The 26,509-nt window shown below is 40.7% G+C and overlaps 2 protein-coding genes across 2 annotated transcripts in view; both read left to right on the top strand.

The window, feature by feature from the left end:
- The window catches only part of Klhdc1 (kelch domain containing 1), a 42,004-nt gene extending 32,336 nt beyond the window's left edge, over positions 1 to 9,668 (top strand). Inside the window, exons 12-13 of the mRNA XM_013012252.1 lie at positions 1,233 to 1,285; positions 7,903 to 9,668. Of these exons, the coding sequence (XP_012867706.1) occupies positions 1,233 to 1,285; positions 7,903 to 8,071 (222 nt within the window). The 3' untranslated portion in view covers positions 8,072 to 9,668. The remainder of the gene's footprint in view (positions 1 to 1,232; positions 1,286 to 7,902) is intronic.
- Positions 9,669 to 13,549: 3,881 nt separating this feature from the next.
- Positions 13,550 to 26,320, top strand: Klhdc2 (kelch domain containing 2). Its single transcript, XM_013012319.1, has 13 exons — positions 13,550 to 13,981; positions 16,812 to 16,891; positions 18,722 to 18,839; positions 20,645 to 20,760; positions 21,053 to 21,134; positions 21,262 to 21,345; positions 22,594 to 22,674; positions 22,747 to 22,805; positions 23,079 to 23,188; positions 23,581 to 23,653; positions 24,854 to 24,941; positions 25,021 to 25,073; positions 26,015 to 26,320. The coding sequence occupies exons 1-13, from the start codon at positions 13,829 to 13,831 to the stop codon at positions 26,136 to 26,138; spliced, it is 1,221 nt and encodes a 406-aa protein (XP_012867773.1). The 5' UTR covers positions 13,550 to 13,828; the 3' UTR covers positions 26,139 to 26,320.
- The last annotated feature ends 189 nt before the right edge of the window (positions 26,321 to 26,509 follow it).

Below are 26,509 nucleotides of genomic sequence, written 5' to 3'. Positions count from 1 at the left end.
GGATCCCCAACAGAGCAATAGGGCCCACCTAGAAAAGAGAGACAGAACAAAGAGATTTTAAAAGAAGAGTTATTTGCAGAAATAGTTCTTTAAAAAGTATACTAATTGCTATTATCATTTGTGTATGTGTGTGTGTGTCTATGTCTGTGTCTGTGTGTGTATGTGTGTGCTGGTCCTGGGCTTGAACTCAAGGCCTGGACACTGTCCTTGAGTAAAACAGCTCAAGGACCCTACTGCTCTGCCACTTGAGCTGTAACTCCACTTCTGCGATTTTTGGTGCTTCATTGGGATAAAAGTCTCATGGATTGCCTGGCACTGGTGGCTCACGCCTGTAATCCTAGCTACTCAGGAGGCTAAGATCTGAGGATCGAGGTTCAAAGCCAACCCAGTCAGGAAAGACTGTGAGACTCCTATCTCCAATAAACCACCAGAAAACCGGAGGTGGCGCTGTAGCTCAAGTGGTAGAGTGCTTGCCTTAAGCTGAAGAGCTGAGGGACAGCGCCCAAGCCCAGAGTTCAAGCCCCACAACCGACCAAAAAAAAAAAAAAAGTCTCATGGATTTTCTGGCCCCAGTTAGCTTCAAACTATAATCCTCAGATCTCCACCTCCTGACTAGCTAGGATTACAGATGTGAGCCACCAGTACCCACTACTACTATCTTTTTTTATGTTGTTCGTGGGGCTTGAACTCTGGGCTTGGGTTTTGTCCCTGAGCTCTTCAGCTCAAGGGGAGCACTCTACCACTTGAGCCACATAGCCACTTCCAGTTTTCTGGTGGTTAATTGGAGATAAAAGTCTCATGGACGTTCCTGCCTGGGCTGGCTTTGAACTGCAATCCTCAGATCTTAGCCTCCTGAGTTGCCAGGATTATAGGCATGAACCACCAGCACCTGGCTTTACTATTATCCTTTTTGTTTGTTTGTTTGTTTTATTACTATAATTTTAAACTCACTATTATAAAATAATTTATTTCTGATTTTTGTATTTACAATTATGTAGACTATTACATAAAATTTGGTCACTTAAATTTGGTAACTAAAGTTTGAGGGTAGCAGTTATGTGTATGTATATATGTATGCTTGTGTTTGTGTATATATACATACATTTGTGTTACCAGTGAGAGATTTTTTTCTCATTTATATTTTCTTTTACATTTATAAAATTGAAAAAGATCTACTACTGCACTGTTATTTTTATCAAAATTCCTTATCAGTCCTTCTTTATGTTTATTAGGGTCACTGTAATGATTTATTGATCTTTCAAACACAGCCTTATTCTCTACTCAGGTAAGTAAAATATTTTTATATATATCACCTATGAATATAGGATAATTTCTTTCTTCTCCTTTTATGGAAGGAGTTATATTTTTAGGTAGTTTATGACTTGAATTCAAGAAAATGTTAATATCTTCTTAAGAGCACAGTCAAATTTGTAATGGTGAACCGTGTATCGTTATGATTTTTCAAAATGAAAATATACATTACAATCACATTTTTGTTTTATCAAGCTGCCTTTAGTTTACATGGTAATGTAAAACTGACTTTTTAATATTTTAAGTTTTTGAATCTAAGAATACATCCAATAATATGTATGTTATTTATAATATATGTAGTTATGCATGTGTACTTATACTTAGTATATTTAACAATTTTTATTAGTATAAATTAATTCTATAAAGAAGCTTCAATGTGGGCTAGGAAAGTGGCTCAGTGGTAGAGTGCTTACCTTGCATGCATGAGGACCTGGGTTCGATTCCTTAGCACCACATAAGCAAAAAAGAAAAAAGCCGGAAGTGGCGCTGTGGCTCAAGTGGTAGAGCGCTAGCCTTGAGCTGAAGAGCTGAGGGACAGCACCCAGTCCCAGAGTTCAGGCCCCACGACCGACCAAAAAAAAAAAAACCTTAAAAAAAGCTTCAATGTGATATTTATGGCATGCATATAATGTACTTTGATCAAACTCATTCCATCTATATTACTTTCTTAACCCTTTCCCTCTTCCCTTCTCTTGTCATTTTTTTTTGAGACAGTCTTGTTACATAAAACAGAGACTCACTTGGAACTCAGAACATAGCCCAGGCTGGCCTTGAACTCAAATCTTTCTGCTCAGCCTTCTGAGTGCTAGGATAATGCAGAATAAATGTTGGCTTTTTGTTTTTTAGCCCCACAGCTAAAATATATAAAGTGATATAAAGTATATAAAGTATCTTGTCTCATATACTTTTGCTCTTAAAGAATTATACATAACTAATTATCTTGACAATGGGTGAAATCCTAGAATTTGGGAGGCTGAGGCAAGAGGATCAAACATTCAAGACAAGCTTGGACTACATAGCAAGACTCTGTCTTAAAAAAAAAAGAAAAAGAAAAAAAGAAATATATAGTTTCAATGTTTAGTGAGAGAATTGTGGGAAGAATCCCTGTTTTCTGCCTGTGAGGTTTGCTTAGAAGGATTTGAAACAAGTAGAATTTGCCCAGTGAGTAGGTATGAGTATTTATGCAATGTGTGTAAGATAGGCGAAGCATATGAGGGAGAGGGATGCAGATGGCATGCTGTTTTTCTAGGAATATACAGTAGCTTCCAGATGTTCTACAACTTGAGCCATTTGAAAACCATTAAACCAGCTCAAACTAGACTTCCCTGAAATCTTTCTTTACTGTTCCATGTATAGTGTGTTAGTTCACAAATTTGTCTGCATGTTAGAATCTCATTGGGAGCTTCAAAAAGTATTGATGCCTGTCTTCTATCCCCAAGGATTGTTATTTAATTGATATAGATATGACCTGGATTTTAGAGTTTTTGAAATATTTCAGTTTAGTTCTAATGTACAGACAAGTTTGGAAACCACTGCTATAATGACTTATAATGATTTGTATTGTGACTCAACTTTCACTATGAACGTAACTACTCTCCTTAACTAGATTGCTATTCTTCATATACAAGGATTAAGAAATACTTGAGTGTCCACATGGGAAGGCACTGTGCTATGAGAGGAAAAGGCATGGCCAAGGAAGGAGGAGTATATTTGTTTACATGCTGATGGGAAGAAGACAATAGGGAGTAAGTTGTTGGAAACAGAAGATGGTGAAGGAAAATTGACAGTCATGAGGAGGTAAATTTTAGCAGTCAAATTAGTCCTTGACTGGAAGGAGGATACTTTTAAAATAGTAGAGGGATGGGGGTGTAGCTCAGTGATAGAGCACTCATCTAGCCTGTTCAAGGTCCTATATCACAATAATAAATTGATTAATCAATTCAAAAAGGAAGTATGAATCTAAAGACAGAAAAAATTATTGGTTGGAGTAGAGCATTGAGAAAGTTTAAGTCATCTAATCAGGAAAAAGGTAGGTGTGATTTGAGCTTTAAAAGGGGATAAAGATTTGAAATAATTCCTGAGATTGCCAAAAAAGATGCAAACCAGGGATATATAACAGTGACATTCAGATAACAAAGACTGTAATTCATACTTGGTAGCACCGTGTCTGCAGAAGCATGATTTTCTTTAGCAACTCTAAGCAGTCTATGTCAAGTAGAGAGAGATAATTGAATTTATCCATGGTTGGACTTTAGCCAGGATGGTATAACAGAGGAACAGTGGAAGGAGATTCATGTTGCTGGTAAAAGAATTAGAGAGCAGGTACACTAGGCTGGATAGGAAAGTCAGGTTAAAAAGCTGACGTCTTACAATTTGGAAAAATAAGAAGAGCCAATGAAGTAAGGGAGTCAGGTGTGCTGGTGCACAATGCTACTCTAAACATCTGGGAAACTGGAGAAGAAGGATTGTGAATTTGAGGCCAGTCCAGACTATAATACAGAAAATGTTTAGCTGGGTGTCTGTGATTCATGCCTGTAATCCTAGCTACTCAGGAGGCTGAGATCTGAGAATCGTGGTTCAAAGCCAGCCCGACAGGAAAAGTCCAGGAGACTCATCTCCAATTAACCAACAGAAAACTGGAAGTGGTACTGTGTCTTAAGCGGTAGAGTGTTTGCCTTGAACTGAAGAGTGCAGGGACAGTGCCCAGGCCCAGAGTTCAAGTTCCATGACTGACCAAAAAAAAAAAAAAAAGAAAATGTTAAAAAAAAATGGCGGCCCACACCTTTAATGCTAACCAGTCAGGAAGCTAAGGCCTGGAAGATTAGTTTAATGCCAGTCTGGGCAGAGTCAAGAATCTCATCTCCAATTAACCAGCAAAAAGCTGGGCTAGAGGCCTGGCTTAAATGGTAGAGTAAGAAAGCCAAGTAAGAGTGTGAGGCTGAGTTCAAGCCCTGATACTAACACTGTCTCTCTGTCTCTCTCCCTCTCTCCCTGCCCCGTCTCTCTCTCTCTCTCTTTGTCTGACTCTGTCTCTGTGTCTCTGTCTCTGTCTCTCTCTGTCTCTGTCTCTCTCTTTCTCATACACATACACAGATTTGGAGTAAGGATTTAGGGTATAAGAATTAAAAGTATAGGGCTGGGAAGGTGGCTCAGTGGTAGAGCGCTTGCCTTGCATGCATGAGGCCCTGGGTTCGATTCCTCAGCACCACATAAGCAAAAGAAAAAAAAAGCCGAAAGTGGCACTGTGGCTCAAGTGGTAGAGCACTAGCCTTGAGCTGAAGAGCTGAGGGACAGCGTCCAGGCCCAGAGTTCAGGCCCCATGACCGGACCCAAAAAAAAAAAAAAGAATTAAAAGTATAGCCAGGTGCCAGTGGCTTATGCCTATAATCCTAACTACTTGGGAGGCTGAGATCTGAGGATGGAAGTTTGAAACCAAGGCCAGGTAAGAAAGCCTGGGAGACTCTTATTTCTTTTTTTGTCGGTCGTGGGACTTGAACTCTGGGCCTGGGCGCTGTCCCTCAGCTCTTCAGCTCAAGGCAAGCGCTCTACCACTTGAGCTACAGCGCCACTTCCAGTTTTCTGGTGGTTTATTGGAGATAGGAGTCTCACGGTCTCTCCTGCCCGGGCTGGCTTTGAACCGCGATCCTCAGATCTCAGCCTCCTGAGTAGCTAGGATTACAGGCGTGAGCCACCAGCACCCGGCTCTTATTTCTAATTAATCACAGAAAAAGCTGGAAATGGCACTGTGGCTCAAGTGGTAGAGTGCCAGCCTTGAACAAAAGGAGCTCAGGGACAGCACCCAGGCCCAGAGTTAGAGCCCCAGGACTGGCAAAAAAAAGAAAAAAGAGAGAAAAAGATGAGTTAAAAATATAAAAGGATTCTAGCTCATGATGAGAATATAGAAGTTCAAGATTTTAAAGGTAGAATTTTATGGGTAAAACTTATAAAAATGAAAAAGGTTTCAACACATATATAAAAATCAGTCTCATAAGACTGATGGTGGCCAAAGTCTTGGAATGATGAGAGGAGAATGAGTGGTAAGTAGTAGATGAGAAAGCCTGAAGTGAAATGATCAAGCTTAGCATGGTGGCATGGTCTCAGTTATCCCAGCTATTCAAGAAGTCAAGGCAGGAGACGCGAGCATCCATGGCTAGCCAAGGCAAAAGTAGCAGAGAAGCCCTGTCTCAAAAACGAAACAAAACCCCAAATGGGCTGGGACATAGCTCAAGTGTTAAGAGTACTTGCCTTCCATACACATGTCCTGGAGTCCACCTGGAATACCTAAAGTAAACAAAACAGCAATTTTTATAGATTTTAATTGGAACAAAGACAGAAAGTAAGAGTAAGTAAAAGTCTGCATAGGTCACATAACTATTATTCCAGTCAGATGCTAAGCATTTATTTTCCCAGCACAAAAGAGAGGTTTGGGAGAGGAGGGAAACAGACACGGATGGGGAAGATGAATCAGTACAGAAATGTGAGCAGGTGAGATGGCAGACAATAGATGGGCTTTTGTTGAGGCTGGACTGAGAGTAGCCACCAGGATCTCCATGGCTACACACTCCAGTGCCCTCGTGATGCTAAGCAAGGTTTGATACATCACATCTTAAATATAGCAGAATTTAATATTTATTGCCCAGATCACAGCCAACCTGATCATTTGATTTTAAAATTCAGAAGACATTTAGCACTTACTGTGTTGACACATATACTGAGAGAAAACAAAGAAGAGGAGGGCACAATTCATGTTCTCAGCTTATATATAATCTATGGACTTTGAGATTATGCCCATCATGGATATATTTCTTTAAAGAAAGAACTGTTATTTATTCAGATTTTTAAATTGTTTGCAGTTATCAAGAAAACTTATACACTATGAATGTAATATGAGAGCAGCATAAGAAGGGAATTGTCTTTGGAAGGTATGACCCACTAGTGAAATCAAAGGGTCCCAGAAAATTACAAGCTCAAGTTCTTTCTTGTTGGCTCTCTTTTGTATTGCTCCTCCATTCCTCACTTTTGACCTGCTCTTTGTGGGTCAACTTCAGTCACATGAGGAACTCCAGTGCAGTCACTTATGGAAGGAATTTGGGGCAGACAGGTAACTTGGGAGAAAAATAGATATCACATACTTAATCTTTTTTTTTTTTTTTTTTGGTCGGTCGTGGGGCTTGAACTCTGGGCCTGAGCGCTGTCCCTCAGCTCTTTAGCTCAAGGCAAGCGCTCTACCACTTGAGCTACAGCGCCACTTCCAGTTTTCTGGTGGTTTATTGGAGATAGGAGTCTCACGGTCTCTCCTGCCCGGGCTGGCTTTGAATGGCAATCCTCAGATCTCAGCCTCCTGAGTAGCTAGGATTACAGGCGTGAGCCACATACTTAATCTTAAGGCAATGGAAGAAAAAGACAACTCTCAGAGAAGGCTAAATAGTTATTGGGCTAAATAAAAGACTTGTGGAAATTGATCTGCTTCAGACTCACCTGCTTTGAACTTAACTGGAATGTGTCTCACTATAAAGCACTTGCTTTACATGTGCAAAGCTCTTGGTTCCATCCTATGCATGGGGGAAAGAATGAAGGGAAGAAAGGACAGATGGAATTAAATAGCTAGGTGTTCAAATCTGTAACCCTAGCTTTTTTTTTTAGTGCCAACTATTTGAGAGATAGAGATAGGAGGATCAAGGTCAGACTGGCCTGAGCAAAAGTGTGAGATGATATCTGAAAAACAACTAAAAGCAAAAAGAGCTGGGATGTAGCTCAAATGCTAAAATGCTACATTAGTAAGCATAAGGCCTAGAGCTGAAAACCTTAGGACCACGAAAAAAAGAAATTAACTCTGAATCTTTTTTAAAAAGAAAATCAGAAGTATATTTTATTTTTAATTATAAGTATGACCACATATTAATTGTATGAGTTAGTGGGATTCACTGTGAAATATTTCCATACATGCATATATCATATATGAATTGATCCTGTCCATCACCTTTTTCTATTCTTTTCCCACGTCTTGTCTTTCTCCCTGAAGTCTGAATCTTTTTAATTAAAAAAATTATGTATGGTAAGTTGTATTTTCTGTTTCAGTTGGATTTTGGTCAGATATAGATTCTGTGCAATAAGAATACATGATTAGCCTGGCACTGGTGGCTCACTCCTGTAATCCTAGCTACTCAGGAGGCTGAGATCTGAGAACTGTGGTTTCAAGCCAGCCTGGGTAGGAAAGTCCATGAGACTCTCATTTCCAACTAACTAGCAAAAGCAGAGAGTGGAGGTATAGCTCAAGTGGTAGAGTGCCAGTGATGAACATTGAAAAAGCCAAGTTAGAGTGTGTGAGGCCCTGAGGTCAAGCTCCGGTACCAACACACACACACACACACACGCACACGCGCACACACACACACTTGTGCTCTAGAAAAAAAAAGTTTTTATAATGATTTTTATTTTTAATTATACTTAATTATAGGGTTGACGATTTAGCTTAGTGGTAAGGTGTTTTCCTAGCATTCAATCTGCATTTGATCCCTAGCACTGCTATAAATATTTTATATTATACCTTTTGGTTCAAAAACTAATAATTTTATTATGTTTTATTTGCAGGTCATGCCTTGACTGCATTGGTAAAAATGCTGTCATTTTAAAGAGTCAAATATCTTTATTACCTCCTAAACTTCTGCAACAAGTTCTCAAAAAAATAACATTTTGGACTGCAGCTAATCACAGAGAAGAACAAAGAATTCAAAAAGAAGAAACAGAAAATAAGCATTAGTGGATCAGTTCCAACTGAATTGTTATATTTGCTATTTGTCTAATATGTTTAAACATTTTAGTCAGACTGTACATTTACCACCCTCCCCTAATTGCAGGATTTACTTAAAGGATAAACTTTGAAACAAAAATATTCTGTTAAATTGATTATATGGCATGGAATATATGGAAATAAGACCTGAGTACGAATTTATATTTACATTTGTAAGCTGACTTTCTTACCAACTATCAAACAAATAACCTTTCTCAAAGTAAGTACAATTTTAACAACTCAATGTGTACTCTTTACTGAAAAGTTTTTGAGAAATTAAGGTCTTCAGACATCTCCTAACATAATTGCAGATGTAAGTATAAAAACACTACATACCAACTTTCAAAGAGAATAAACTTTCTTATCACACTAAAATTATACCTAAATGTTGTCTGAAATGACTGATATTAAGTAACAATTAAAAAAATAAAACTAATAAAGCTAGCCCAAAATTATACAACAGGCCAGTACCAATATAGTGTTAAATATTGAATTTTGTCCTTTGTAGCATTTACCAAGTAAAAGGCACCATCCTCACGTTTCCTCATCTTTTATTTCAGCAGAGGAAACATGTCAATTTTGTCTCCATTACCCCTAAGATTAGTTTATCCAGGTATAGCTGTATATGTAAAGACCATGTTTTTAAGTATATAAAATGGAGGTTTATTTATCACACAGGCCTGGAATATTAAGATTTGGTATATATATATATATAAACTTCAGAGACATATTAAAATACATTTGTCTTGGAAGAGTGCTTCTAAAGTCATTGTGTAAACATTTCAGTGGGTGATGCTCTATAGACTTGATGTTCCAGATACTAACATGTTCAAACTCAAATATCTCTTCAGTATTGTCACTCATACAAAAATGAAAACTATATATTTTTCAAGATGAAACTTTTGTTATAACAACATATGTGATGTTTTTCATCATATTATCACAGTCATGCTTTCATTGGCTTATTAATAATGATTGATTACTAAATACCTGGTATATAAAATTATTCTCCATTTTATCACCATGTAAATTATCTCTAAAATTTTAAATGCTATAAAATGAATTTCTATACATATATATAATTTATAGTGACAACTGTAGTTTGTAGTACTTCATCAAATTTCAGAGATATCTTTTATATATGTATTGTATTTTGGATGTGTAAAGCTTCTATTTATGTATTTGAATATTTTGTGTTTATATTTTATTTATTGTACAAAGTATACACAATTACTGTTTCATAGTTTTGTCACTGTGAACCAATCATTAGAGTTGATTGCAAAAAAAGTTAAATGTGAATTTTGATTTTTTTCTATTATTAGTCTTTGTAACAGGGTGGAGAGTGTATTTTACAACTAATGTAATCTTAGAAGAAATTATCTTACTATGAATTTCAAAAGCAACTTTTATATTTAAAGCAAAAATGTATCAAACCTGATTGGAGCCTGTCATGGTGAATCCCTGTAATCCTAGCAACGGGGAGGCTAAGGAAGGAGGAAGTCAAGTTTGAGGCTGGTGGGTTACCCAGTCAAGTTTCAGGACAGCCTGGGATATATAGCTAGACCATCATTTACTTCATTTTATTTTATTAAAAAAATTTTTTTTTCTTGTCAGTCTTAGGGCTTGAACTCTGGGAATGGGCACTGTCCCTGAGCTCTTCAGCTCACAGTGAGCGCTTTACCACTTGAGTCACAGCACCACTTCTGGTTTTCTGGTGGCTTATTGGAGATGAGAGTATCATGGACTATCCTGCCCAGGCTGGCTTTGAACTGTGATCCTCAGATCTCAGCCTCCTGAGTAGCTAGGATTACAGGCGTGAGTCACCAGTGCCCGGCATTAGACCCTGTTTTAAAGCAAAACAAAAGAACATTATTGTATAATGATGGAAAACACTAACTGAACAAACTTTTCTTTTGAACAAACATCTTTTTTTTTTTGTCAGTCATGGGGCCTGAACTCTGGGCCTGGGTGCTGTCCCTGAGCTTTTCAGCTCAAGGCTAACACTGTACCACTTGATCCACAGTGCCATTTCTGGCTTTTTCTGCTTATGTGGTGCTGAGAAATCGAACCCAGGGCCTCATGCATGCAAGGCAAGCAATCTACCACTAAGCCACCTTCCCAGCTCAGAACAAACATCTTTAAATGCATTATATGAATACCTTCTCAACCCCTTATAAAATGTCTATGTTTTTCCTTCCCTTCGTTTTTTTAGGTTTGAGACCAATACTCCACTCGAATTGGGTTTCTGCTGCTTTTGCTCATTGGCTAGTGCTCTACCAACTGAGCCATGCCTCCAACTCCAAAGTGCCTATGTTTTTAAATAGTTCATTGGAACATAAAAAATCTGGATTAGTCCCCTCAAAATACAGACTCATTTGGGCTTTAAGGCAATGAAATTCCATATATCATCTCGAACACATATAAACCAGTGCTATTATTTCCTTCCTTCTTCCCTTTGTCCTTTCTTGATCTGAGACCCTAGTGCTATTATTTGACTCAATATGCTATGCTGCTTCAAATAATCATGTGTCAGTGGCTAAGAGTGGTGCTACATGCCTGTGATCCCAGATACATGGGAGGGGGATTGCTTTCTAAGTCTGGTGTGGGCTTGAAAACTAAAGTAAAACGGGTTGAAGGTTTAGTTTACATAGAGCCCTAGGAAGCGTGAGGCTTGAATTCAAACACTACTACTAAAAAAAATCATGTATCCTAAAGTACTTTCTTTTTCTTTCATTTTTTTTTCTTTTTCTTTTGTGCCATTCTGGGGCTTGAACTCAGGACCTGAGCACTGTCTCTAAGCTTCATTTGCTCAAGGCTAGAATTCTACCACTTGAGTCACAGCACCACTTTGGGCTTTTTCTGATTATGTGGTACTGAGGAATCAAACCCAGGGCAAGCACTCTACCACTAAGCCACATTCCCAGCCTTTTTTTTTTTTTTAAAATAGAGCACTCTACCGCTTGAGCCACTGCACCACTTGTATATTGTTTTGATTGACTTGTGTGAAGAAAATCTGGCTTTACATGTGTCACATGACAAGATGTGAGAAGATGACAGACAACAATGGTTCTATAAGGTATTGCCCAGTCATGTCATGCCATCCTAGTTTGTGTAACTATACTGAATGATGTTTACATAGTTCACATCCCTTGGCTCATTTTTAAAGCATGTCCTCATTATTAAGTGACATAAGTCTGCATATACTTAGAAAAGACAGTTTCATAAGGAACCTTGAAAAGATCTCTAGATATCCAGAGGGCTTGGGACATTTTCACACTTTGAACTCAGCTTACATAGTAAGTGTGTTTCAAAAACTTGGTTCATAAATACAAGAAAAGTATAGTTTGACACATGAATAGCAATTAACGATGTCAAAGTCACTATTATAGTGGCTTATAAAATTGCACATATACACATGCTATCAAACTTACATTAGTTGCACTTCATGATTATTTTACGATGGCACAAAAGTGACATGCATTCAATAAAAACTATATGTCAAATGTCTAGTTTTGGTCTTTTCTTGGGCTGGCAATGTGGCCAGCATGCTTGTAATGTTAGGTAGTGATGGCCAGCAGTGGCTACCAGCTAGCCACGTAGTCTTCAAGGCAACTGGGCTTACTGTGCCACTATTATGCTCAGTAGCTGATTGATGGTATTTTCTGATTTATGATACATTTCTGACCATGATTTATGATACATCTCTGATTTATGGTATTTTCAAAATAGCTGTACAAAGGAGTTACAATTGATTTATTTTCAACTTAACCTTGGGATATTTATTGGGATATAACTATCAAAATTGAAGAGCATCTATACACATTCAACTCTACATAAAATTGATCCTGTACCCAGGACGTTTCTGGGACGGAATTCAGTTCCCTATAAGCTGTGGCCCTATAGCATTCTGAGGATAGAATATAAAATTTTGGGGCTGGGAAGGTAGTTCAGTGGTAGAGCGCTTGCCTTGCACGCACGAAGCCCTGGGTTCGATTCCTCAGCAGCACATAAGCAAAAAGAAAAAAGCCAGAAGTGGCGCTGTGGCTCAAGTGGTAGAGCGCTAGCCTTGAGCTGAAGAGCTGAGAGACAGCGCTCAGGCCGAGTTCAGGCTCCATGACTGGACCCCCCCACCCCCCAAAAAAAATATAATGTAAAATTTTAAGTTTTTAGTGATATGTGTGTGTGTATGTGTGTGTGTGTTTTTGCCGGTCATGGGCTTGAACTCTGGGCCTGGGCGCTGTCCCTGCGCTCTTCAACTTAAGGTGGGCGATCTACCACTTGAGCCACAATTTGTCAGGTGTAGTTCATCAATTGAAGTAACTGTTAGCTTTATCCAGAGGAACAGGCTTGAAGCAAGCATCACGGAAGTTAGACTCCTACTCCAAGCTTACAATCTAGCATTGTAGAGCAACGACAGTCCAGAGATTCCAGGATGGCTTCAGCGATTTAAGAGCAAAGGAGAATTATAGATAAGGGAATTAAACGTGGCCTACGAGAGGGGTATCCCGCGGGTTTCCCTGGGTAAGTTTTAAGAGTCAGGCTTCTGGGGACAGGGACAACACTGGTTCTAACCATGGTAAGTGTGTGAAGAACTGAGAGAGTGCCGATTTAAGGAGCCAAGGCCATCCAGGATCAGAGATCATGGCCAGGCTATGTGGGGTCTCACCTTGTGTTAGGGTAGGAACTTTGGATTCTAAGTGAAGTAAGCCAATTCAGGGGTTTTTAAGTAAGGCAGGATTTACACGGTTTACGATAAACCGGGCATCAATGCGATGGAGCAGTTCTGGCTGCAGGTGCGGCGGGGTCCACGCGGGGCGGAGCGCAGTCACGTTTTCCACAGTAGTTGTTTCCTCGCTGGACGCTGACATGAATCCTCTCGTCACACGCCAGCTACAGAGGTTTCAGGCTCTGAAGATGGCAGCGAGGGCAAAGATGAGGATGCGTGGTGTCCTTCCAACCGGAGCTGATAGCCGGGAGGCGGCTTCGGGCAGGGATTCAGGCCGCGTCCTACCCCAGGCCTCCTTCACGGGCTCAGACGGAAGTGCAGCACACACAGCATGTGTGGGCAGGGTCCACCATTCCGCAACTCGCCCAGAAAAACAGCAAACGCCCGGGGCGGGCGGCGCCGGCGGCCAGGAGGGCTGCGCGGAGCCCCGGAGGCCGCGGGCCGCGCGGCGAGGCCCGACACGCGGCCATCGCGCTACCACCTCCGTCCACTGGGCCAAGTCCCCGAAGGGCGGGAAGACAAGCGTTTGGGGGAGGGAGAACCTAGCGATTCCCAGGCCGACCTCAAGCTCCACCAGCCAACCCGCCGGCCCACGACGGCCCCGGCGTCCCCGCTCAGGCCTCCGGCAGGGTGGCCGCGGTGGGCGGAGCCGCGCAAGGGGCGGAGATCAATGGCACTTCCGGGGCGCGGCTAGCGACTTCCGGTCGCGGCGTAAACAAGCGGAGGGGCCGCTGGAGGCGGGGCCCGGGTGCTCAGTGCGCGCAGCCCGCGGCGGCTAGCTCCCGTCCAGCCTGCCGTCCCGGGCCTGTCACCGCTGTCTCCCGGCCCGAGACCCGACATCGGAGCGCCGCGCTCGGCCGAGGACGGTGGAGACGCAGCGCGGGCTGCAGAGGCCCGTCCCCGCGCCGGCCGCCTCCGTGCATTTCTCTCCTCCTCCTTTGTCTCCTCTCTCCCCGCTCCCGGGCGCGGGCATTCTCGGTGCACTCGAGTGCGGCCTCAAGATGGCTGATGGCCACGAAGATCTGCGGGCGGACGACTTGCCCGGGCCAGCCTTCGAGAACTACGACGCCATGGAGCTCGCCTGCCCGGCCGAGCGCAGCGGCCACGTAGCGGTCAGCGACGGGCGCCACATGTTCGTCTGGGGCGGTTACAAGGTCAGTGGCGGCCAGGCCGCCGGCTGTTGCTGGGCTGCGGCCTCCCGGGTCTGGCCCCCGCCGCGCGACTCGGCCCGTTGGCTCTGGTCCTGGCCAGGGAAGCGATCTCGCGGGCCCTCCCCCCGGGCCGGACTCGGGGCTTGGCGAGAGAGAGACCACGGTGGGCTAGGGCCTCAGGTCAGGCCGACCCGTAGGTTCCGCGACCCGGGGTGACGGAGTTGCAAGGTTCCCCCTGAGGATTACTCAGGGCCGAGGAGAATCACCGCGTTCACCCTTTCCACCTGTGCACAGTACCTGCCACACCTGGGCAGATGGCCGTCACGCTATTGTTTGAGTAGCGGGCCCCGTTCCTTATGGTTTAAGCTGAGAGAGGACTGAAGTCCCAGAAGAAATTTCACCAGTAGCCAACAGTAAACCCCCCATAACCTACGTCACTAGAGTGTAGTCGCTTCTTTGATCTAATTATCAACAGTGTGGTCAGTTACCAGTTGAGCCAGTTTCTTTGTACTGCTCCTGGGAGGGCCTACCCAGGGGGTCTCCTACTTAACACCGGGGCATTCTCTTCTTTGGTTTGAACATTCTAGAATCTTGTTCGCTGGGGTGCTCTGGTGTATTCCTACTACAAAACTGTTATTCTCTTTTGGCCCTAAAATGATCCCTGCTTCCCAGTGGCTTGGATTGTTGGCTACACACCTAGGCCTGGCCTGGGCCGACTTGCTTTGTGATTATACTAAGTTTAGCTTGTGGTACATTTCACCTGATCATAGTTGATCATTTCTAAGAACTGTCACCATGTTTTCATTTGATTTCAACATAAAAGTAGTCTGTTGTTTTTTTTGGTTTGTTTTTGCCATTCTGAACCTGCAGTGTTTTCCTTACCCTTCAGTGAATGGGATTTGGGAGGAGGAGGGTTGGTATACTGTGGCCATTATCACATTGTATATACTTACCTTGGAGCAATGCAGATCTTTTGATAATCATACTTATAGCTAAACTGTTCAGAATTCTTTTTTTTTTTGGATCCGGTTGTGGGGCCTGAACTTTGGGCCTGGGTGCTGTCCTTCAGCTTTCAGTTCAAGGCTAACGCCACTTCCGGCTAGAGCCACAGCTCCACTTCCGGCTTTTTGTTTATGTGGTGCTGGAGAATCGAACCCAGGGCCTCATGCATGTAAGGCAAGCACTCTACCACTGAGCCACCTTCCCAGCCCAAACTGTTCAGAATTCTATATGCAAAAAAAATGCAGCATTAAGAGCATGGGCTTTTCTTTGGGGTATAGGGAAGGGAAAAACTGTCAGGGTGGGAGGTTTCTGATGGTAGATCTTGGATAGTTGGGGAGGAGGGGAGTGTCACTATCACTGAGTAAAGTGGGTGGTTCAAAAACAAAGGTTTGCCTTCACACTTTTGGCTGAAACCCTGGGAGTAGGCACTGAAAGTCCTTGAAGTTTCAAAAGCAATAAACTGGCTTGATAGCTTTGCTCCCCCAAGCCAAGCAAGTTTACTCCAGGTCAGTCCATTGTGTATCTCCCGGTCTGTCCCTTCCTCTTTTCCCCTATCACATCTTCATTGGTGGCGGGGAAATGTTTACAGGGTGGGCTGCTCTGTTTCTGTATGTTTACTCCTCCAGCTACTAGTCTTAGACTGATTCCCAGTAACCTTCAGTTTACTGTGCATTGATGTGATTCAGAAAGTGGCCAAGGAAGATCAGAAGCTGAAAATATCAGGCAGTTGTCAAAGTTTAGAGGAAACTGGATTCCTAGTTCCATCACTGCTTGCTAAGTAACGAGTAACTTACAACCTCTTTAAAAGCCAAAACTATTTTCTTTTCTTTTCTTTTTTTTGCCGGTCATGGGGCCTGAACTCTGGGTCTGGGCGCTGTATCTCAACTCTTCAGCTCAAGGCTAGTGCTCTACCACTGGAGCCACAGTGCCACTTCCGGCTTTTTCTGTTTATGTGGTGCTGAGGAATCGAACCCAGGGCCTCATGCTTGCAACGCATGCACTCTATCGCTCAGCCACCTTCCCAGCCCCAGCCAAAACTATTTTCTACTTCTATTACTGTGAGGATTAGATAAAGCAGTTTGTGGCAAACAGTCTGTCATATGGTAAACTCAGTCTTTGTTAGGACTTAATACCTGAAGGAAAATGAAACAGAACCAGGAACTTGTAGTTAGCATTAAAACTTAATATGTGGGGGCTTGGAAGGTGGCTCAGTGGTAGAGCGCTTGCTTTGCATGCATGAGGCCCTGGGTTCGATTCCTCAGCACCACATAAGCAGAAAAAGCTGGAAGTGGCGCTGTGGCTCAAGTGGTAGCCTTGGGCACTAGCCTTGAGTGCTAGCCTTGAGCTGAAGAGCTGAGGGACAACACCCAAGCCCAGAGTTCAGGCCCCATGACCGACAAAAAACAAGAAACAAACAAAAGCCCTTAATATGTGCTTGTACAGTTCTGCCCTCTTTTGCGTGTCAGTGAACAAGTAGGAGGAAAGTTTGGCTAGAAAACCATGTGTATGTTAGCATGGGTCAGGCACTTTGAAGTCTGCTGTCATGGACACAGGTAATCTCTCCTGAAGTGATGCAACTGAAATTTTCTGTATAGGCTGTTCAGGAAATAGTGGCCTTGATCTTTTTTGTATCAAAAGTTTTAATGAAGAGCTGTCTACATTAAGCTTTACTTACATGGCATGGGTCCAGGAAGACTGCACTTCATGTAAGTATATGAGACTTAACCCTTTGTAATTAGCTTCATAATATCTCCAATAAGGTATGAGAATTGTACAATGCCTTCTTAAAATACCAGGTATTTATATTTGCAATTTTTCTGATTATTCATAGAGCAACCAGGTGAGAGGCTTATATGACTTTTACCTGCCTAGAGAAGAACTGTGGATCTACAACATGGAGACTGGGAGATGGTAACTGGGAATTATGGGGGTCTTAAAATCAAACAAGGGTGCAAAGAAAAACATTGAAAACTCAGCTAATGAATAAAAATTCTGTAATTAAGGGTGCTAAACACATTCTGAAAAGTGTACTGGTATAGCTTAACTGCTAAGCTTATTTTTTCTTTCAGATATAATTCAACAATTACTTGATTCTTTTTATTACCTAAGAGAAATTACTATTCAGGATTTTGTGAAGTAGTAATAGAGGCTTCAGATCTTGGAATAGGATAAAGATAAAAATCCTGTGTATTTCTTAAAAGCACTGCAAATCTCTATAAAAAGAAAACAACAAAAAAGTTATGTTCTGGGCTAAAGATGTAGTTCAGTGATAGGAGTGTTCATGTAGCATGTGCAAGGTCTTGGATTCCATCTTCAGTATCACAATAATTAAATAGTATGTTCTATTTACAAACAAAAATGAACTTAAATTTGTCTTTTATATAAATTAGGAATAATCAGAAATGATCTTTTGCCAGTCTCACAACTGTTAATACGTTTCTCAAGATTTTGGTTGGGTTAGTAATGTTGGGAGGATTTTTTTGGCCAGTCCTGGGGCCTAGACACTGTCCTTGGGCCTCTCTGTGCCCAAGGCTCTATCACTTGAGCCACAGCACCCCTTCCAGCTCTTTCTGTTTATGTGGTACAGAGGCATGGAACCCAGGGTTTCATGCATGCTACACAAGCACTCTACCACTAAGCCACATTCCCAGCCCATGTTGGGGGGAATTTACAAAACAATCTCCCCCATGGTTTTGTGAGAACTTTGTGTTAATATTTTACTGATTGTGGTTCTCAAAACTATAATAGTCCTACTTAGCAGTTATTTCTGTAAATAGCAAATCGGTGTCAATATGAACTGATTGCTTAATCTGTGGAACTGGTAATTTGTAATAATGCAGGCTTCCCTTACTAGAGTAATTCTACATATTTCTTTAAATTGAGTTAATCAGTTGAGTGTTGGTGGCTCATGCCTGTAATCCTACATACTCAGAAGGCTGAGATCTGAGCATTGTGGTTGGAAGCCAGCCACTGCAGAAAAAAAAAAAAAATCTGTGAGACTCTTATCTCCAGTTAGCCACCAAAAGAAGCCAGAAGTCAAGCTGTGGCTCAAGTGGTAGAGTGTTAGCTAGCCTTGAGCACAAAAACTTAGGGACAGTGTCCAGGCCCTGAGTTGAAGTCCCAGGACTGGCACACTCACAAAATTAAGTTAGGCAAAGATTAAGTGATAATTATATCTGATAGTTTGAGAACAGGACCTTGAATTGTCAATTCTAGGAATACCTACGTTTTTTTCTTTGAGTTTCTGGCTTATTAAGATTAAACACACACACACACACACGCACACGCGCGCACGCACACACACACACACAGCCACTGGGGTGGGAAGGTGGCTCAGTGGGAGAGTGCTTGCCTTGCAATGCATGAGGCCCTGGGTTCGATTCCTCAGTATCACATAATTAGAAAAATCCAGAAGTGGTGCTGTGGCTCAAGTGGTAGAGTGCTAGCCTTGAGCTGAACTGCTAAGGGACAGTGCCCAGGCCCAGAGTTCAAGCCCCATGACCAACCAAAGAAACAAACTATAGAATTTATAGATATGCTAGGTTGATCCTGCCTGAGTGGAGCAGCTGGCATTGTCTATGGATGGGGAAGAGAGAGGAAAAGCTCCTTTGTTGTTTTTAAAGCTCCACATCACTAGTTCCTCTTTTTCTTCCCATTTATTATGAAGATATAAGTAGAAGAAAACTTAGTTCATCTTTGCATTTCTTTGTGAATCTTACATTAATTTTCCCTATCCCCCAGGAAAAAAATTAACACTGAAGGTGATGTTCCTCCCTCTATGTCAGGAAGCTGTGCTGTGTGTGTAGATAGAGTGCTGTACTTGTTTGGAGGACACCATTCAAGAGGCAATACAAATAAGGTTGGTGCTTGTTCAGGATTCCAGTTCAAGGCAGTTTTATTCTATTGCAAACCTCAAAAATTTTAAGTTAGGTTTATACTTATTTCTGTTCCAGTTGAAAAAATATGTAATTATGGAATGAATGTACATTTTAGTATTTTATCAGTCTGTATTTACCTAGGTCTCTTAAAAATCAACTTTCATTGGCTACCTATGTGCAGTAACTTCTTAGATTTTCTTTGCTATGTTCTCTTAGAACCCCTGAGTGTTAGGTTAAGTGTTAGTTACTAAAGACATTTTAAATAGAAAATCTCAGACAAGATGAAGACAAGGTATAATCATGAAGAATAAATATGAACAGAACACCACTCAGCCACAAGGCTAACACTAAATAGTGTTATATAGTGACAGTCATATAATATTGTTGCCTAAGACACTACTGTTCTAATTTTTTTTTTTTTGGGTCCGGTTGTGGGGCCTGAACTCTGGGTCTGGGCACTGTCCCTCAGCTCTTCAGCTCAAGGCTACAGCTCTACCACTGGAGCCACAGTGCCACTTCCAGCTTTTTTCTTTTTGCTTATGTGGTGCTGAGGAATCGAACCCAGTGCCTCAGGCTTGCAAGGCAAGCGCTCTACCACTGAGCCACCTTCCCAGCCTCCCTGTTCAAATTTTGTCTATATTTTTTTCAAATAAAGGTGTCGGTTGTTCTTCTCAGGTCAGTAAGAGATGTTTCAGAAAGGTAGATAGGATACAAGTAAACATTTATCAGTTCACTTACTCGGCAACTTAAATGTTCAGTAGTTAGTGGAACACTGTAGACAGAGATGAATAGTGGTCTCACATTCTCGAAGGGACACATGTAAGTGTATCTGGTTGAGAGACATATAAAACCTGGGACACAGTGATAACTGTAAATATTACTGCCTTTGAAAGAATCCTTGACTTGGGTTTGTTAGGACTGGGAAGTAGAACAAGGAACGTGTTCATCCAAGAGGCAATGCTTGCAGTAAATTAGAAAATAGAATGGGATCATCAAGGTGCTGTGAGAGGAACACATGTTGGCATGTGGACTACAGACCACTTTAACAAATGTAGTTCCAGTTTTATTTTTATGTAATAGTCTTCAGCTTGAGAGCCAGTTGACGAAAAACTTCTATGTCCAAAAGATCTTTGGCTATAGTTGAGCCATGAGGAAGAAACGTAACTGATACAACCTGAAGAAGCCTAGCTAGGTGAGGAGAGGAGCTGTGGATGAGAGTGGTCAAGTAGAAGTTAGCATGGTATGTCAGCCTGAGTGTGTAAATTCAGCCAAAAGGAAGCCTGGGTGTCTCAGGGAATTAGTGTGTGTGAGAGAGAGTGTGAGTCTGAATGTCAGTCCTTTGGAGGATGATAGGAAACCATAGGCAGATTAAGTAAACTAATAGAATGTTTAATTTTTTTAAGTGCTGACTTGCTCCTGCAATTAATTAGATTGATTTCAAAGGTTACAATTTATAAACATAGTCCTTTTAGTAGTATGGTCCTGATACATAAATCAGTTAAGACCTGAAGTTCCTAAGACTAATAAGGCAAGATAAATAGCTTGTGCCAGAATGTAAGTGAAGATATTGGTGATTCTTGGTTGTAAAAGTGGCTATGAGTGAATTATATGACAGTGTTCTTAATGATTTAGTCAGTTTACATCCTGTCACAATTGATGATCTTGAACCAAACCTGTCTGCAGTCACAATTTCAGTACCCTTATCATAAATCATAGTAAAGTTAAATACTAATGCTGAACTTCTGTCACATAAACCAAGTCTAACTGAAACCATTGTTTCTGACAGTTTTACATGCTAGATTCAAGGTCTACAGACAGAGTATTACAGTGGGAAAGAATTGATTGCCAAGGAGTTCCTCCATCATCTAAGGACAAACTTGGTGTCTGGGTATATAAAAACAAGTGAGTTACTAGGTTTTGGTTTTTATGGGGAAAGTAGTTTACCATTCAAGTATCTTAGTCAGTGGCCATTAAAAGCATAAAACATACCTTATAGGTCCCAAAGGTTTAACTAATACCTGAAAGCATTTAACTTAACAACTAAGATATAGTTAAGTGTTAGCTATGTTGTTATTTAAACAAATATTTTCATATATTCAAGTGTATCTCTTCAACTTTTACCAATGTCAAAGTAAGAAAGATCTCTTTATATCTTAGCTTGTAGATGTTGATATTTTGGTTCTTCATCAAATAGGTTAATATTTTTTGGAGGATATGGATACTTACCTGAAGATAAAGTATTGGGAACATTTGAATTTGATGAAACATCTTTTTGGGTAAATGAAATTTCTTATTTTCCTTAGTATGTTGAAATAATTTTATACACTCAGTAGTTTTGCTTATTTGTTAATAAATCAGACAAAGGCTGTGTAATTTGTAAAGTAACGCAATTCTTTTCTGTAGAATTCAAGTCATCCAAGAGGATGGAACGATCATGTACATATCTTAGACACTGAAACATTTACCTGGAGCCAGCCTATAACTACTGTGAGTTGCTGGAGAATAATAAAGAAGATAGACACACCAAAGTTGGGACATGGTGCAAAACTTATTTTCGATGCAGACATTATATTCAGTATAGATGTAGACTATGTAAAAATTTATTTAACTTGAGCATAGGGGAGGGAGGGGAAGAATGGAGGAGAACAGTGGAAGGAGTGACATTGATCAAGATGCATTGTACTCTTAACCTGACTTATGGAATTAAACCTCTTTGTACAACTACTTAAAAACCCCCCACAGCCCTCAGGCATTGGTGGTTCACACCTATAATCCTAGCTACTGAGGAAACTGAGATCTGAGGAACTTGGTTCAAAGCCAGCCCAGGCAGAAAAGTCTGAGAAACACTCATTTCTAATAAACTACTCAGAAAAAGCCGTAAGTGGCACTGTAACTTAGTGGTAGTATCACTAGCCTTGAGCACAAAGAGGTTTAGGGACAGCGCTCAGGCCCTGAGTTCAAGCCCCAGGACTGGTAAAACAAAATCCACAGCTTTTTTTTTTCCCCAGGAATTAGAATGAAGAAAAGGTTTTTAAAAAGATATAAAGAGACACTCAAGATCTAATCTTTTTTTTTTTTTTTTTGGTTAGTCTTGGGGCTTGAACTCTGGGCCTGGGTGCTGTCCCTCAACTCTTCAGCTCAAGGCTAGTGCTCTACCACTTGAACCAACAGTAACACTCCGGGTTTCTGAGTGGTTTATTGGAGATAAGAGTCTCACAGTCTTTCCTGCCTGGGCTGGATTTGAACCGATGGCTTTGAACCACAATCCTCCGATCTCAGCCTCCTGAGTAGCTAGGATTATAGGTGTGAGCCACCGGCGGCAAGATCTAATTTTTTATGATGGCTGTAATTGTTAGTAATTACACAAGCAATCTAGATTTAGATTGGAACTTAAAGGTTAGATTTCTTTTTCATGACAATCGCAATTGAAGAAAAAGTTCTATGCCCAAAAGATCTTTGGCTATATTTGAGCCAAGAGAAAGAAAAATAACTGATACTTTAAAATATTTTAAAATAAAAATAAAACAACCACTTTGTGAAAATAACCAGCCTATTCAGTAATACATCAGCGGTCAGCTTTTACTATTGCTGTTATCTATAATAGTCTGCACTTCTGCTTTTAAAATAAAGCTCAGATATCTGGCATAGTCTCATCCTGCATGCAGGGAGGGCTCTGGTACTTTCTCTGTTTATAAAAAATTCATTTATGAAAGTGCTTTTGCAATTTTCTAATAGGGTAAAGCACCTTCACCTCGTGCTGCCCATGCATGTGCAACTGTTGGAAACAAAGGCTTTGTGTTTGGTGGCAGATACCGAGTGAGTATATGAACAGCTTTAATGATTCACTTCTGGTTTCTTTAAAACAGCTAATTACTTATCCTTTTTTAGGATTCTAGAATGAATGATCTTCACTTTCTTAATCTGGATACATGGGAGTGGAATGAATTGTAGGTATCGTTTTATTTAGATAGAATTTCAGATGTTTCCTTTTATTTCCTATTAGTATATAATGAAATGTGCTTAAATTTTCTGTAATCATGAATAGACTCCTTAAGAAAACAAATTTATTTTTATTTCTAGTTGCATAATTGTGCCTGGTACAGCCTGTGCTAAACGTTTGCTAATAATTCCATATAATTTTTGAAAAAAATTTCCATATTCAATATGTATTAAACAGCTGCTTTTAATCACAGATATTTTAACTTAGCTATTGTTTCCAGAATACCACAAGGCATATGTCCAATTGGCCGATCATGGCACTCACTCACACCAGTCTCTTCAGATCATCTTTTTCTCTTCGGAGGATTTACCACTGATAAGCAGCCGTTAAGTGAGTCATTTAAGCATATGTATTTACATATAACCATGTGTACATTTTAATAAAATTAATGTTATATGTATTTATATATCATCTACAAATAGTAAATTACAACAAATGAGTATTTTAGATGACTATAGAGTTTGTTTTTCCTTTAGACTCTATAACACACCTGTAATTATACTTTCACTGCAGATAGTTTCACATAAAATCTATCCTTCCCAGTAAAAATATGATGACTGGGAGCTCTTAAGTGCCTTGCTGGGGGGTTTGTTTCACTAACCACAGGGAGGGTGCTGGATTATGGACCAGTTTTCTTTCTTGCTAAAACTATGCACTTTAAACGTCAATGTCATATTGACAAAATAAATACTTCATAGCTATTTTTCTTTTGATTTAACCAGGTGATGCCTGGACTTACTGCATCAGTAAAAATGAATGGATACAATTTAATCATCCCTATACTGAAAAACCCAGGTATGAACTATTTGAAATGTAATTCTTACTCTGAATTAATGAGACCCATGGATAAGCAAGACTGGTAAGGACTGAAGGAGTTTGGCAGCATATCATCCTTAAGAAATTTTGCTATTCCATAAGGCTTACCACCATTCTTCTCAAGGAAAAAAAACACAATATTATCCAAGTATCAGATGCTTTTGTTTTATCACATAAAGAATATGGATTTGTACATTTACTTCTGCTGAACTACACATAAACTTGTCAATAAAAACAAAAGCAAAGGGGAGAGCAAGTGATAGAGCACCTACCTAAGCATGAGGTCCTGAGTTCAAACCCCAGTACCATCCCTTTTCCCCAAAACTCAGGAACTGTTGCTTAGATTTGCATTAGCACTGTAAATTAGCGATCAAGCAGAAAAATCACCTTTAAAAAAATCTGCTAAAAAAAAAATCTGGGGGCTGGGAAGGTGGCTCAGTGGTAGAGCACTTGCCTTGTATGCATGAGGCCCTGGGTTCGATTCCTCAGCACCACAAAGGCAAAAAGAAAAAAGCCGGAAGTGACGCTATGGTTCAAGTGATAGAGCGCTAGCCTTGAGCTGAAGAGCTGAGGGACAGCGCCCAGGCCCAGAGTTCAGGCCCCATGACTGGACCCTCTCCCCACCCCCAAAATCTGCTAAACACTGATAACTTGTTTCTATTAATCTCAAAGAGTTGTTACAAGCAATGATACATTCATTGCTGGAATCCAAAGAACATGTAGATATATCAGCTTGCATTTTTCCCCCCAAGCTTTTAATCCAAGTAATCATGCCACCTGGACTTCATTTGGCACAAATGGGCTTTGATTGAGATGTGAATAATTTAAGTAGGGCTTGTACCATTCATTCTTCAGATGTTTTGTGCAAAGCCAATTGGCCTTGACTAGCAAAAGAGGAGAGGGTCCATACTAACAGACCTAGAAAACATATTGTTCAGTTCACATCCTTCATTACATAAATGTACACTATATCAGAGATAAAATAAATATCCAGATAAAATAATGATTTTTCTAGCTACTTTGTAATAACATGTTAAGTTCCTTAAGATTTTCTCAGGCTATTTGTTCTGAATGACTTTAAGCTCTCTAGCTTTATTTTACCAGCTCTACCCTATACTGTGAAATGGTCAACTTAAGTCTTTTTGATGACTTGAGACTCAAGTTCTGTTTTAAATACAGGTTATGGCATACAGCTTGTGCCAGTGATGAAGGGGAAGTGATAGTTTTTGGTGGGTGTGAGAACAACCTGCTGGTCCATCACAGAGCAGTAAGTATATCACTTCATATCGCTACGGACACTTGGCAAGTTCTTCCTTTGTAATGTATTCTTCATCTCTACTTTTTAGGCACACAGTAACGAGATACTTATATTTTCAGTTCAGCCAAAATCTCTTGTACGGTAAGTAACTTTACTTGGTGCTTTCACACTCTTATCAAACCAGGTTTATGGATTACTTAAAGGCAATAGTGAGGCTTAATTGAGATAACTAGTTTTTAGAGGTTTTAGGTTGGTGTTGGTGGCTCATACCTATAATACTAGCTACTAAGGCTGAGATCTGAGGATCACAGTTCAAAGCTAGCCTGAGCAAGAAAGTGTTTGGAAGATTTAACACTGATAAGCAGCCACTAAGTGAGTTAATTGGAGACTCTTATCTCTAATTAACCACCAAAAAGCTGGATGGAAGTGAGTGTATGGCTTAATGGGTAGAACGCCAGCTGAGTGGAAAAAGCCAAATAAGAGTGTAAGGCCCTGAGTTCAAGCACAGTAACAGCACAAAAAGAAAGGCTATTGAGCCGGGCGCTGGTGGCTCACGCCTGTAATCCTAGCTACTCAGGAGGCTGAGATCTGAGGATCGCGGTTCAAAGCCAGCCCAGGCAGGAGAGACCGTGAGACTCCTATCTCCAATAAACCACCAGAAAAACTGGAAGTGGCGCTGTAGCTCAAGTGGTAGAGAGCTCGCCTTGAGCTGAAGAGCTGAGGGACAGCGCCCAGGCCCAGAGTTCAAGCCCCACGACCGACAAAAAAAAAAAAAAAAAAAAGGCTATCGAATTATGCTGGTGGCTCATGCCTATAATCCTACTCAGGAAGCTGAGATCTGAGGATCACGGTTCAAAGTTAGCCCAGTTAACTACCAAAAAAACTGGAAGTGGAGCAGTGGCTCAAATGGTAGAGAACTAGCCTTGAACAGGAAAGCTTGGGGACAGTGCCCAGGCCCGAGTTCAAGCCCTAGGACTGGCAAAAAATAATAATAATAAAAATTTAAAAAAGATTAAAAAAAAGTTAAAAGTATTTCTCAATAGTGAAGTAAAATTGTTCTCTCTTTCCTTGTCTACTTTCAGGCTAAGCTTAGAAGCAGTCATTTGTTTTAAAGAAATGTTAGCTAACTCATGGAACTGCCTTCCAAAACACTTACTTCACAGTGTTAATCAGAGGTTTGGTAGTAACAACACTTCTGGATCTTAGGCTTCAAAGATAAAGACTCTGATCAACGTGCATGGACAACCATCCTGTAATCATCGCAGAGTGGCTTCATTTGTATAATTACATATATTGTAGTTTGCAGCTTTTTGGTTTTAATGTGCATGTGAATGGCCTAGAAAATCTATTTTTGTGTCTAAAGTTTACAATAAACATATTTAACACTATTAATTGTCTTCTATCAAAGCAAAAAATTAATGCTTTGCCTTTTTTTTTTGTCAGTTGTAGCTCTTGAACTCAGGGTGCTGGTCCTGAGCTGCTTTGCTCAAAGCTAGTGCTCTACCACTTTAACCACAGCTCCACTTCTGGTTTTCTGGTGGTTAATTGGAGATAAGAGTTTCATGGAATTTACTGTC

This window comes from Dipodomys ordii, unplaced genomic scaffold, assembly GCF_000151885.1.
Source record: "Dipodomys ordii isolate 6190 unplaced genomic scaffold, Dord_2.0 Scaffold16, whole genome shotgun sequence".
Taxonomy (NCBI): domain Eukaryota; kingdom Metazoa; phylum Chordata; class Mammalia; order Rodentia; family Heteromyidae; genus Dipodomys; species Dipodomys ordii.
This window is presented reverse-complemented; position numbering and strand designations above follow the sequence as displayed.

What these genes read in the sequence shown, in the direction of transcription:
- Klhdc2 (XM_013012319.1), top strand. Translation starts at nt 13,829, where the DNA reads ATGGCTGATGGCCACGAAGATCTGCGGGCGGACGACTTGCCCGGGCCA. An exon ending in GTCTGGGTATATAAAAACAA is followed by an intron (nt 20,761 to 21,052) that starts GTGAGTTACTAG and finishes TTCATCAAATAG; the next exon opens with GTTAATATTTTTTGGAGGAT. An exon ending in ACATGGGAGTGGAATGAATT is followed by an intron (nt 22,806 to 23,078) that starts GTAGGTATCGTT and finishes TATTGTTTCCAG; the next exon opens with AATACCACAAGGCATATGTC.